Here is a 13,519-nt window from a genome sequence, read left to right on the forward strand (position 1 = left end):
TTCAAGTTCTTTCGTTGCTGCAATTTTGCGCCACGATCGCCGACGTCATCGAATTCGGACCTGATGTCATGCGCTTGACACTGACGGGCTGTTCCTGCAGAACTCAACCATGTCATCGAGTCATTGGCGTTGCAGTAAGAAAAAAGAGAGGAGAAAACCTTTCATGACATTGAGATGGATCAGGTTCAGATCAGAGGGGGGGTTCCTGTCAGGCCGTGGATCTTCGTGGGGAGCTGGAGCTGGAGCTGGGAGCTGGAATGCAGGTCACCACTGCTTATCAGGAAGATCAGTGGGGGATGATCCAGTCGACAATTCTCGGTTCGCCGCTATCAGTGGCCAGTTCCTCTGCCATAACCACTCGTTCGGGTCAAGACACCTTCAAGTTACCGAGTAGTAGTACTGTCGATCGGGATGTGCATTCGATATTATGCTGCACCACTTGCTATCCCTATCTATCATATATCTATACATACAACCCTTTCTCAAGAGCCTCGTGTTTTACGTTTCTTGCTGCTTCCTTGGCTCTTACCATCTCCCTTCTTCGTAGTGGGCGCCCCACGCTTGCCTTGGCTTGTAGCAGCATCCCCAGCCTCAGGTCTAGGGCCCGGTTCGGACCCTGGACTTCCTGAAGGCTCACCACCATGAGATTCTCTCCCCGTCAGAGTTTGCGCTTCTTGTCGAAGTCGCCCAAACGCCTTCTCCATCCGACTGGGCCCAGCACCACGCACACGTGGCGCAAATGCTCCAGCTCCTTGTGGGCCCGCCATGAACTGTGTAATATTCGACTGCGTGCCTTCTTGCTCTCGTCGATTCATATCCCGAATGACTGGCACAAGAACCTCATCTGTGCGTTCGGGACTCCAGCCGATTGTCGCCATGAGAAAATTTCGTAGTCCATTCAAGTCCGGAACTCCCCACTGGAAGGGCGAGGCGTCTGCATCGACCTCGGGCTCGAGGTACGCCTCGTCTACCCGTAGGTCGGGAAAAGCAGGAGGCAGGAAGATCTTGGACGCTTTCTTTCGGAACTTCTTCCGAAAGGCAAGGTGAGCATCGTCAAGGTTGTTGACCCCCATCTGCACCTGCGACCACCAGTCGCGGAATTCCTCCAAGCTGCCAAATTCGGTGATGATTTCCAATGCGGTGACGGGTCCAATACCGGGATACCCTCGGTATAATCACTGCCTAGAAGGTGTGCAAAATTGATGAGCTTTTGCCGGTGGAGGGCATACTCCTTCTCCAGGTCGGAGGTTAGATAGCATTCCACAAACTTGCTTTGGTTGAACATGTTCTTGTAGACTCGGTTCCCACCAAAGAGGAAAATATCGCTATCATCCGTCACAATACCATCCACGAGTCCGAGGTCGACAAGCTTCGCACACTGTGCTTCCGCTTCCATGGGCGCGGTGACATAGGGCAGTCCAAATAGCCGTAGTAATTGCTGGCACTCGTTGATCATGATTTGGGTCACTTCATCTGCATCACGTTGGTCCTTGCGATGTTGATTACGCAGCTGCTTGAGTTCTTGTTCATAATCAAGTGCGTCCTGGATGGGCGCCGCCGAGTTCAAAACCTGGGCAAATCGGACGTGTTCCTCTGACTCGGCCGCAAGCTGCCTGAGAAGTTCTTCATCTTCCGGGTCGCTGTATTCGCCATCGTCTTCCATCACAATCGGAGGTTGAATCGGTCCTTGAGACTCGTAGTTCTGGTTGGAGACCACGACAATTTCCGGCGCAGGCGCAGGTGCGGGTGTAGCAGAAACCGGCACAGGTGCCTCAGTTAACACATCCTCAAACTCGGGTTCGGGGGACGGCTCGGGAGAAGGCTCAATATTGACGGGTTGTTTTTGCTGTTGAGTCACTTCCGCTTGTTCAGGGATCGATTTTTGAGATTCTTCAATACCATTTGCCTCTGGGATATCAGAGGGTTTGGTCGCTGTCTCGGACTTTGCTCTTTCCGCCAATGGTTCGAATACTGGCTCCTCTTTGGTCGTCTCCAGCTGGTCAGCCGGAGGGATCTCGAAATGTGTTTGAGGCGCGGGTTCTTCCTTTTCAGGTTCGTCCGCCTCGAGCGTAATCACTTCTTTTGTTTCGGAGAGGTCATCAACATCGATAATTTCTGGTGATCGACGATTGGACAGAAAGAAATGATCAGGTTCATCTGCATCACGTCCATCTTCATCTTGAGCCTCCTCGCGTGTGGTATCTATGATGAATTTTTCATTTAGGCGCTCACCAACAAACCAAGGGGGAGGCGGTTCAGTCTTTTTCTTTGCCCTGTCGGTGTCTTTCATGAAGCCACCGGCATGTTCATCGGGCTTTGCTTGCTTGGATGGCTGAGGGAGCTTGTTAAGCTGGATAGACTCAAACGGGAGAGGGCCATTGAATGGGTTCTCTACACGCGGACGAGGTTTATCCTTGACGAGCTTTGTCTGCGCGATGGCGGCTGCGAAATCCATTCCATCGTCGTCATCATCGCTTTCAATCAGCATGTCCATCGTAGGTGCAGGAGGGGCTGCCGGAATGGTCGGTCGGTTGATCGGAATATCAGGCATATATTCATCATGTTCCTCGTGAGGTTGCAGCGAGAGTGCGATAGCTTCTCTTAGTTCATCGTCCTCATCCTCGAACACCCCGGTGTCCGATTGTGGGAGGACATTATCATCACCCTGGACAAAAAGCGCGTCTTCGTCGGCCTCGGCTTGTCCTCGCCCGGCCTCAGATTTGCGTGGTTCCCACAGTGCTTTTTGCATGTGCGCGTCTTCCTGCGCTTGCTCAAGTGACTGATCAAAGGCACCTTCTTGCAAGAAAGGAAGTTTGGGAAGTCTGTTGAGACCTTCAATCGGGACATCCTCGAACTCGTCTTCGTCCGACACGTCCTCGGATCCCGAGAGAAACTCTGGTTGGCCATATTGATCAACATCAATGGGTTTGTCTTCATAGCCTTCATTCTTGTTCCCAACGACACCCAGAACCCAGCCACCTTCGTGTTGGCTATCTTTGACGAGAACGTATTCCCTGCCACGCTCTCCGGCAATTCTCTGGCCAGAGTTGTAGAATGCCTCTTCGCCATTCATCCCGTTGATATTCATTAGTCGCTGGGTTAAATCGTTGCGCTCTTTTACTCTTTCGATTTGAAACCTCGAGAAGTCCATCCGGTTTGGAAACATGGTATCAAGCTGCTCCTTCGAATAACCCATTCGCAGTCGACTCCGAAGTCGCGCCGCGTTCAAGATATTATAACGATCGGTAGCCGGTAGACTAAGAAAAAATTGACTATCAAAGTCGATCTTTGAGAAATCGTAGAGATTGATATCCTGGCCCTGATGGAATTGCCTCGCATATTCCTCCAGCTCGTCTTGTGACATGATGCGGGGGTCATTCGGAGCACCCATATCTTCCAAGGAGACGTCAAGATTTGGCAGATGATACGCGTCCTTCTTCTTGAACTTGCGAGTCTGTTGTTTCTCTTTCTCGTTCATCATAGCTTCATCTACATAGACGGGTGCTTCAGTGACCTCTTCTTCCTCTTGTTGACGTTTCTTTTCTCGGCGTCGCGTTTCAGCTTCTTCCTCGGCGCTACGCTGCATCTGCACAGCGAGCAGCTTCCCTGCCGTCCGCGTCGCATCTTCTCGGCGACCTTCGCGTCTCTTCTTTCTGCCCGCGATGGTTTGTCGTTTTAGGCACGGGCGCCGCCATCGAAGACGAAGACGGGTCGAATTCCGAAATATAATAGTTTACATATCCGGCGGAAGAAGCCAACGACGTGTGAATTGCGCAGCGCGTTTCCCTCCTTATCACGCACTGCCTTGAGGAATTGGTAGATCCATATAGACGCGTCGACAGCCAGGCGCTTTTTATTAAGAGTTTCGAGTTTGATGGGTCGAGCGCAAGGTTGCACTACGGTCCAAAGACCGGTGACACCCATTGTTGCTCAGGGTAAGGAGTCATTCGATCTCGATTCCGATCCGACCTGCTGACCACGACAGGAGGGGTGGAAGCTTGTTAGTGAGGTGAGCATGGATCCAAGGTCGATGGGTTCCGCGCGATGACGGCACCGATGGAGCCTAGCTAACGGGGGGGTTGAAAAAAAGTGGAGCACCAAGGCCAGTCGGAATTACTCATTATCCGATTTTCACCCCGTTCAGTATTATTAAGCAAACCGTGTGTTATGATTGGCCAACGGGGAACATCAATATCCTGCACCTAGGTATAAAGCACCTTAAAGATCATGAAAAAATATATGTAGACAGTGGCCTTTTAATAAAGAATTGAAAGAAAGGATGGCTTAATGAGCAGCTCTTTGCTTTATAGAACATGCTGGCTGTATTATCTGGTTATGGCATGGAACGTATATGAACTAAGAACGGGCACTACCTAAGCATATATAGGTGTAGGGTGTCACTAATTATTTTTTTGTATGTAATAGAGAGGTGCTTTTTAGCCGTCGCTCGATCGCTTTTGCATGCTACTAGGAGTTCAAAAAGAATAAGCAATACTAATGTACTAGTAGCTTTTTCAAAACCCGTCAGCGGTACGCCCGACAGCACCGATGGAGCCGCCTGGACCGGCGCGGAATCACGTGGACAATATAGCCATTTTGGGTCTAGTGCGGGACAAACGGGGATGACATAATATTTTCTGCAATTTTGAGGGTGCCTTCCTGTTTGGTGGGCTGGCATTAATCACGTTGAACGGGGAAAGAATCTATATTTGATACTTCATGTCCTTCATGTAAGAAGCATGTCGGAGTTAATGGGAATGTCCACGTCTCTTGAGGTTTGCATGCCCCTCCTCACATTCCTTCTACATGAAATTGTTACGCTGACTCTAATCGCAGCATGTGGATGCTTGTGTCCCAATTACAGCCCTGAAAACATTTGAATGGGGGGACAGACTGTTTGTATTTAAAGGACAAGGTCCCTTTTTCCGGGTCATTGAGGACCAGACTGGAGATGTTGTTGCTCAAATCCAGGGCTTCAAGAGAAACAATGTCCATGGTTTCATTCCTCTGCCACAGAAAGAACATGACCGTGTTCAAGTGGTTATCTGGGGTAGTTCTTCAGTTCGAGCTATTGAACTTGTCTTCGGCAAAATTTCCAATGAAGCCATTGCGATATCCGCAGTCACCGCCGAGTTTCTTGCTCCAGACTGGATCTTGAATGGGTGTGCAGCAGTCCCAGGCGGATCTAACTCGGTATATCTTATGACTGCAAACAATGCTCTTCTAGGATTGAAGCTTTTAACGGATACTGCTTCTAGCCATTATGATGCATCAATTTGCATGCATCAATTGACAACAAGCGTCAAATCCATTCTATATACTGGAGATTTGGTGGCGCTGTCCGCCTCCCATATCCTGATCGTGTCCGGTACCGCCTTTGGAGAGATAATTGTCTGGTCTTGTTTTATCAATGACAAAAATCCATCCAAACCAGAAGCAATTGGATCTATCCATCACTTCTTCACAGGACACGAAGGGTCAATATACGGTGTGCGTATTTCACCCAAGATCCAATCTTTGAACGATGGTCAACCCGGACGTCTCTTAGCAAGCTGCAGCGATGATCGGACGATGCGCATTTGGGATATCTCCGACTGTGAAAACAAGTCAGTTGAGGATCACTCTGCGTATTCCACGGATGGATTCGAGCTTCGAAGCACCGGATTTGGAAGCGCCGCCACAGAACATTCTGAGCTTGGATCGGAATCGTGCGTTGCACAGGCCTATGGACACACAGCTCGCATCTGGGCCGTGAAATTCCGATCAATGAGAGGAAATAACCCGAACAAATTAGGCCTGGTAACTCGCGGTGAGGACTCTACTTCTGTGCAATGGGATCTGAGCTGGGAGACATCATCACCTGGTAATACAGAATATCTCCTTCAGCAAACATCCTCGATGCACTCTCATGCTGGCAAACATATCTGGTCCATGGATCTTTGCAGCCGAGGTGAAGAAACCGTGGTGTTTACTGGAGGGGCTGATGGCGCATTGAAAAGCTATCGTATCCAGGAAATAAACTCTCCGAAGAAGCCTGAACCTCCGGTGAACCTGAAGCTAGCAAGACTCCATGGCCCTAAATGTTTTGGTTTGGTGGCACCCGACTGTTTCCTTTCCTGTTCAGTGCGCAGCGAAGTCCAGCTCGGACATTTGGGACCCGAAGAGTATCCCAAAATCACATGGGAGCAGCTTTCTGTCCTGGAAGATCTCTCCAAGTTTGCAACAATGGCAGGATCGCCTGAACTAGGATTGGCTTTGATTGGCAATTCCAAGGGCCTTGTTCGACTATACAATCACAACACGAAGTCATTCTATGAGTTGGTTGATCTGGGCGAGCGGGCTCTGGTTTTCTTTATTCTTGAGCCCTTTGTGCAGTCTGGATCTTTTTCGTTTATTGCAACCTATCTTAAAGATGACAAGGCGACGATGGTAAATGTGAACGAGTGGAGAACTGCTAACCCACGAGTTGAAACCACCACATTTTCACTGCCAAGGAGACCATTTGAACTATCTTCGGCAGGCCTGACCCACGATGGTCAATATCTGGCCATTGGATCTAAACTTGGTGGATTGGCGATATACCGAGTGTCGGGCCTGGACATGTCATCGGAGCCTCTTATGCTGGACCGGCGTGCACATGGCAAGGAAGGGACTCACCACATCCAGGCACTGCCACCCGTAAATGGACCGCAAAACCCATCCTCTCAATTCATCCTAACGTGTGGGCGCGATGGTAATTACTGTGCTCATGAGATAAAGGCCAACGGCGACGGCGACGGCGACGAAGGATTATCCTTTGAAACTCTGCATCGAACTTCCTCGGCATTAGGCACCCACTTGCAAGGAGTATATTTTGATGAAGACACCGGAGATCTGATGATATATGGATTCAGGGGACAAACATTTGTCCTCCGAAACGAGTCTAAACAAGCCGATGTCGATCACATCCCCTCCGGTGGTTTCCGTCGTACTTGGACCTTCCACCCCGGCATCAAGGGCAGTGGCGAAGCCCTTTTCATGTTCCAAGAAGGCGCGCAGATACTGCCCGTCCGCATTCAAAAGAATCGCAAACGATCTGTTCGAGCTGGTGTTCATGGACGAGAAATCAAATCTCTGGATTGCCGAAATGCCGTTGAGGGAAGACCAGTGCTCTTCGCTACGGGAGCAGAGGATACAACCTTGCGTATCATGTCACCGTCTAATGATGCAGATAAAGCGCCTTGGGGGTCGTTCAGAACCTATTTGATTCTCAAGGAGCATAAAAGTGGAGTCCAGCAAGTCACCTGGTCCAAGAATGGGCAGTATCTCTTCACTAGTGCTGGGTATGAAGACTTTTTTGTCTGGAAGGTTGGATTGCTCCCTTCTTTTGGCATCACGGCTGTCTTGATTGCTACCTGTCCAACTTCTGAGGTAGATTCGGAGCTCCGCGTCACCAGTTTCGATACGGTGGAAGTGGAAGAATCCGGTTCTGAGGGTTACCTCATTTGTTTGACTCTTTCCAACTCGAAAATCAGGGTATGCTGATCGCCAAGAAACCATATAGACTTTTACTAACGAACTGATAGATATTCCACTTTTCTCCGAATGAAGGTGGCCGCTTCACCCTATTGGCCCAAGGGCGATACATGACGAACTGCCTGACCCAAGCTAAATTCGTGATCAAAGACTCTTCAGTCAGTCTCATCACTGCAGCGACCGATGGATATTTCACTCTATGGGACTTGACTAGCACCCTGGAACCTTTCTATACAATCAGCTCGTCAGAACTGAAACTCAAGAAACCCCTCAATAGCTCTCAGATCTCACCCGAGAGCATAAGTTGCGAGAACCGTTACCAAGTCACCTCCAATAGCATCAAAGCGATGGAGCTGGCGCAAATATTTGACAATGTCAATGCCTTGCTGACTGGAAGCGACGACAACTCGATGACCGTGTCTTTATTGAAGACATCGCCTACAAACCCATGCCAAAATGCGGAAGTAGTGACGGTTTCGATTCCGGACGCCCACGCGGCTTCAGTAACAACTCTTCAAATCATCGAATGCAGAAAGAGTCAGACATCTAGCTCTGGACCCGAAACAACAATCCTGACGGTCGCAACCTCCGGCAACGACCACAGGGTCAAAATCTGGTCAATCGCCATCGACCCCACTCAAGCTGGTACGGCGGGGATAAAGATCGATCTCCTGCTAGATCGATATAGCTCTGTTGCCGATATTTCGTCCATTGGAATTATTCGGGATTCTGCTTCGGCAGAGAGCCAGTTGTTGATTGGAGGCGTGGGATTGGAATTGTTGCAACTCAAATCGCGATGAATCTCTAAACGCGCAGTTGAATCATGAAATAGAAACATCACATTATCAACAACTACATCTAGCCTATCAACAACTCTTACCTCAAGAATCTTTCCATCTTATAGCAGCTACACACTCAACTAACAGAGTAGATTCTAATTTAGGTTATTCGATATAGCCACAGCATCAAAGAGCACAGAGCGCATATAAGACCGCACCAACAAATTCCAAATTCTCACTCCAAATTCCACAGACCCCCAGACCTACATCATATCAAGTCAAATCACCTATCCAGAACCCAAATTAATCAGCCCCATAAACTTCATTCTGTCTGACCGATAAGAACAACAAATCAGCTTAGGTACAGTATTATAATTACTCACTAGCTACCCCACACCAATACAATCACAACAGTAAGCATAAATCCAAAACCCTTCATCACAGCTCAATCATTAATTCTGTTCTTTAGTCACCCAAGAATTTTAAACATATAAACCAGTACGTGAATTAGGTATCTTATATAAGATCAAATCGCACACTCCTCCCACCTTTCTTCTAGATTACGACAAAAGATAGCATCATTTAAAATCAAGTTATACACGCTCTATAGCAACACAGAAACAACCCAGGTAGTAACAATTATCTTCTTACTTCTCATTACCTATAGATCAAGAAAGCTAATATAACTAATCGCCCGGACTGGTCAGCAAATCTCGGCCTATTCCGCTGGCATCGACACTGCCGCGACGTATTTGATCCGCGTTACTATCTTGCTTTTGCTACATTCTTCTGTGCCATTTTAGGGTAAGACGATAATTTTCAGATGATCAATTACGTTGTCGTACAGCGTCTGGCCTGTCTCTCATCATCTTGTTCCTTTTTTTTAAGCCACTGCCTTTGACCGTTGGCCATTTCAAATCATTCTGAATGCAGTGAAATGCTGTCTTGTAGAACTACAAGCCTAGTGTATACAGTATATGGGGATGTTCGGATATGTCCCATGATCAACAATTTGTACTCTACGAAGTAAGTAATTTTTTTTTCTCTCTGAAGCTCGTGGGAATGACGAAGAGATGCCTAAGGCACATAAGTTCCTATGCTGTGTAACAGTGCCCAGCATAACAGGACCGTGAAAGGGAATCGGCTTTTTGCCCCGCGGAATTTCGGGATTCGCTGTCCTTTATGCACAAAACGAAGTGCGTTCTTAATCTTGAATGGCTGGCATAAAGCCTAAATATGTGGATCTATATTTTCTGCAGCTTGGCCTGGGTGGAAACTCGGCGTGTTGCGGGATGCTTCAATATCTACGCATTCTTGGTACCGAGAGATTATGTAACTCGCGAATAAAATATTGGACAGTACAGTAATTCCAACCTGTGCTCACAGGGCGACATTGTAAAGTAGTCGAAAAAAAGGGGCTATCAGCCATTACTCTGTTAGTAAACATTTGTCTTAGGGAATGTTTCATATGTTACACAAACAAATGCAAGAACAAGAAAGCCGACAGACTGTGCCAAATTCTGTGTAGCAATGTACATACTGGAGATGATTTCAACATGTAGTCCAGTACATTTAGTCTGACATTGTCTAACTTCTGATCCTTACTTCTTGTTCCAGATTCAAGTCAGTTCACGTCATGTGGAGCCGTCACCGTTTGGTCATATCTCTGACAGCACCTTGGAGCAAACCTACCGATATCTCAAATATACTAGTTATCGGAAGTAGTCGGCGTGACTAAATGTTTTCGCATGATTCGGACACGCCGGACTATCTGTAAGGAGTGTTGGTACAAATCAAGGCAATGCCACCTTTCCTGTAGGATGTACATACCCAATATCACTTATGATCTGCAGTCCAAATGGACCTTTTCATGCCATACTTTCCCCTCGTTATTACAGAAGCGGATATGCTTTGGGATGACCGCCAGTGTCCAGAATAGTTGTTATATTTTGGGTAAGCGCTTGATATATACGCGCAACGCCCTGCTTAACAGCGTCTGCTGGCAACTTATGCTACAATAATTTGTTCATATTTACTTTAGAACCTTACCTGTATACTGGATGCTTATTTTCATATTGAGCTAGACCTTCTCATACCTGTCCTTTGTGAGATTAATCGGCTACCGATCATCCAGGTCTCTGTTACTTTTTGAGGTACACATATGCAAATCGATCTGCTATGTAGGGTATGGTATTAGGTAGATTCCAGCAGGGCCTTAAGCTTACAGCAACGACTACTCTCACTGGGCGCATTGGGAACTCAACAAAAAAAGGGAGTCCGCGGAGTTGGATGCCTAGAAGTGCAAAGAAGAGGACTTTGTACTGTCATTCTCGAATTCACCTTGACCAACATCCACTGACAGACTCTTTTCCGGCCCCAACGTGTACAATGAATAGAATACTGAGGGGATCAGGTCTATCTTTTATATTGGAGAGACTATGAGATCAGTACAAGATATGGTGGAGGAATCACTTTTGACTGTGCTATGAAAGAGCTGCTCTAGTTCTATTTTTGATGGGTAGGTAAGAGTGATGTAGTATTTTGTTTAATCAGAATCATTCAGCCTATAAGTATTAAATAACTAGTTGGTATAGAATAAATAACCTTACCTTAGGGGCTATACTAATCTGGGAACAGCTAAATTAACCTTGAATTAGACGAGAAGCAAGGTGGTGTGACTAGGCACTATATGATCATTGAGCGAATTTGAATGATCACTGAGTGGCCCTGATTGATTATGAGCGATCATTGAGCGATCACTGATAGTTAGTTATTCTAGACATCGCCTACTGACCTGATTACTGAGCTTGAGCCTGAGCGCCCTTATAAAAGCGGCGGCAGCCGTAACAGGAAAGCCCTACCCCGGACATTATCCAGCCTGTATAGGTGTATATAAAAGACAGACAAGGGATTTTGAATCCAATCAAGCTTCAAGTTCCAGCTGAAGAAGTCAAGGTAACTGATACTAGTTATAAATGACTACTAGTATGCTCCCATCCCACCTACTACCACGCTCTGCGCTGCCTGGCATTTCCCCTCCCGAACGCACACCTAGTTCCATGAGAAGGCCCTTTCATCTCCGTGCTGAAATTGGCAAGGCCCTACCACCCCGCGAACAATCGTGAAGACAATCATACCACGTACAGGAGATTAAAGCGCGAGTGTTGACCAAGCACCGGGTATTATGAGAGGGGGGAGACTGACCCCGCAGTGGTTTCGGAGGTTTCTCCTTGCACGAAACGTCATCCGAGTCATTAGGTGGAAACACGGAGAAAAAGAGGAAATCGGAGTGAATAATTTTCCTGATTCTTTGCAGGGGCACTGCTTATGGGGAACTTTTGGACGTTGGAGAGGATATCAGGGTATATATGAAGAGGACTGGTGCCTTCCTACAGTTTGAATTTCCGGAGGCACTTGGGGTTCCTGGAGATCGACAGAACAACCTTGGAAGCTCCCTCTCCCTCTTTTATTTAGACCTGCCGGTTTGCAGCCTTACAACTCGTGCTATACTATGCGAAGCTCTTTGGTTTGCCTGGTTGCTGCTGCTGCCATCGCAGCTGCCAGACCTGCAGCGCCGCGGTCTAAGCCGACGTATTTCTTTACCTTGTGAGTTGCGCTCTGTGCAGAATGAACAAGGCCGACACAGGCAAACAGAGGGGTAATGTACTAACTTTCCCAGTGGAGACTCTTATTCGCAGACTAATTTCAACGTCAATGGCACGCAACCATCAGCTTCAAACCCGATGGGCAACCCGACTCTGGGTGAGGGCATACCGCTCAAGTGAATCCATATACCATCGGCTGATGTCCATATCTAGGAACCGGAACAACTGGCAATGGCATAAACTGGATCGGATACCTCACAACTGCCGATAATGCCTCGCTCGTGCTGAACTATAACCTGGCCGTTGGGGGTGCTACGATCAGCAATAATCTGGTCCCCGTCCCTTACGAGGACATGACTTCGCAAGTGGCTAAATTCGAGAGCTCATATAGCAGCAAACCCGCCTCTGCACCGTGGAGCTCCGAAGACTCAGTATTTGGATTCTGGATTGGTATCAACGAGTAAGACTTGACCTGTCCTGTCGGAGCACTGTGAACGCAACGCTAACAAGCCCCATCCGTGAAGTTGTGGAAATGCATTCTGGCAAAACGAGTCCAGCGTCCTTGTTCCGAAGCTCATGACTCAATATGAAAGTTTGGTTCTGGATATCTACGCGAATGGCGGGCGCAAGTTTCTGTTCGTGAATGTTCCGCCCACGGATCGGAGTCCCTATTTCATTGATCAGGGCACGGAAACGACAACCCAGCTTGCCGCTTGGATCAAGGCATATAACGAGGGAATAAAGACTATGATTACTACGCTCAAGTCGAAGCATAAGGATGTAAGTTGGGACTTCAGCGAGGAGAAATTATTCAACGAGGAATGAGAGCTAATGCAATGTTCTGAATAGGTAACGACGGTGGTATACGATGCGAACACTTTCATGGGCAAAGTCCTTGATAACCCGAAAGAATATGGATTCCCCCACGACAGCTGTATTGATGCTGATGGCACATCGTGTGTCTGGTGGAACAATTATCATCCTGGTACCAAGTATCACCAACTTCAGGCGGCGGATATGAAGTCGCATCTGTCATCGTTGGGCGCGTGGTAGTCAGTGGCCTAATTCTACAACGGAACATTCTTAGCCTGTCAATAAATGAAGAGCTCAATGTCCATCAGATACATTTGAACGAATTCAACATCAATTACTTCAGCTGACCGATCGCTTTCTAGTCTAGGGGGGAGGTTTCAGGTGAAGTAGGTTCCTGTTTCAGCATCAATCTGCATCAGACAGGATGTGTTCTAGACCAGACATCCGGCCCCACTTAGGAGTTCAAGTTATGTAGCTGTCTCAAATGCCCAAATCGGATCTTTGGACAGAAAAGCAAGTTTGAAAGAAAAAGGCGAGCTCTCGGAGTGCCTCGTCCGTCATACGTCGCTGATCGATTCCCAAACCGCCACGGGGTTCCCCGTCCACCGATCTACATGGCACACGGCACATTGTTTAACTAAGGCACGGTGCCTGAAGAAAGTTTGCAAGGGGGTTGGTTCTGCAGAAGACTAACAGACCCCTAAATAGGAGGTAGGGTCTAGTTGTGGCGTCGGTAGAAAGGAACCTAAGCACGATCTGTTCCGTTTCATAATTGGCTCCAGGCAAGGACAACCGTGCTCCTTGCAA

General features: G+C 47.8%; 3 protein-coding genes across 3 annotated transcripts; 2 read left to right on the forward strand and 1 right to left on the reverse strand.

The window, feature by feature from the left end:
• Positions 1 to 482: 482 nt before the first annotated feature.
• N7509_009352 (ssDNA endodeoxyribonuclease RAD2) lies at positions 483 to 3,924 on the reverse strand (the record flags this gene model as incomplete). Its single annotated transcript, XM_056633989.1, has 3 exons — positions 483 to 1,079; positions 1,157 to 3,606; positions 3,684 to 3,924. The coding sequence occupies 3 exons, from the start codon at positions 3,922 to 3,924 to the stop codon at positions 483 to 485; spliced, it is 3,288 nt and encodes a 1,095-aa protein (XP_056484609.1).
• An 815-nt stretch (positions 3,925 to 4,739) lies between these two features.
• N7509_009353 (tRNA (34-2'-O)-methyltransferase regulator RTT10) lies at positions 4,740 to 8,315 on the forward strand (the record flags this gene model as incomplete). The annotated part of the gene is made up of 3 exons (XM_056633990.1): positions 4,740 to 4,775; positions 4,837 to 7,515; positions 7,566 to 8,315. 3 exons carry the CDS (start codon positions 4,740 to 4,742, stop codon positions 8,313 to 8,315), a joined length of 3,465 nt encoding a protein of 1,154 aa, XP_056484610.1.
• A 3,490-nt stretch (positions 8,316 to 11,805) lies between these two features.
• On the forward strand, positions 11,806 to 12,952 carry N7509_009354 (SGNH/GDSL hydrolase family protein; the record flags this gene model as incomplete). Its single annotated transcript, XM_056633991.1, has 5 exons — positions 11,806 to 11,900; positions 11,974 to 12,056; positions 12,113 to 12,359; positions 12,424 to 12,679; positions 12,749 to 12,952. The coding sequence occupies 5 exons, from the start codon at positions 11,806 to 11,808 to the stop codon at positions 12,950 to 12,952; spliced, it is 885 nt and encodes a 294-aa protein (XP_056484611.1).
• Between the last annotated feature and the right edge of the window lie 567 nt (positions 12,953 to 13,519).

The sequence above is a fragment of the Penicillium cosmopolitanum genome, assembly GCF_028827165.1.
Source record: "Penicillium cosmopolitanum strain IBT 29677 chromosome Unknown utg000009l:1.0-9042332.0:1.0-9050551.0, whole genome shotgun sequence".
Taxonomy (NCBI): Eukaryota; Fungi; Ascomycota; class Eurotiomycetes; order Eurotiales; family Aspergillaceae; genus Penicillium; species Penicillium cosmopolitanum.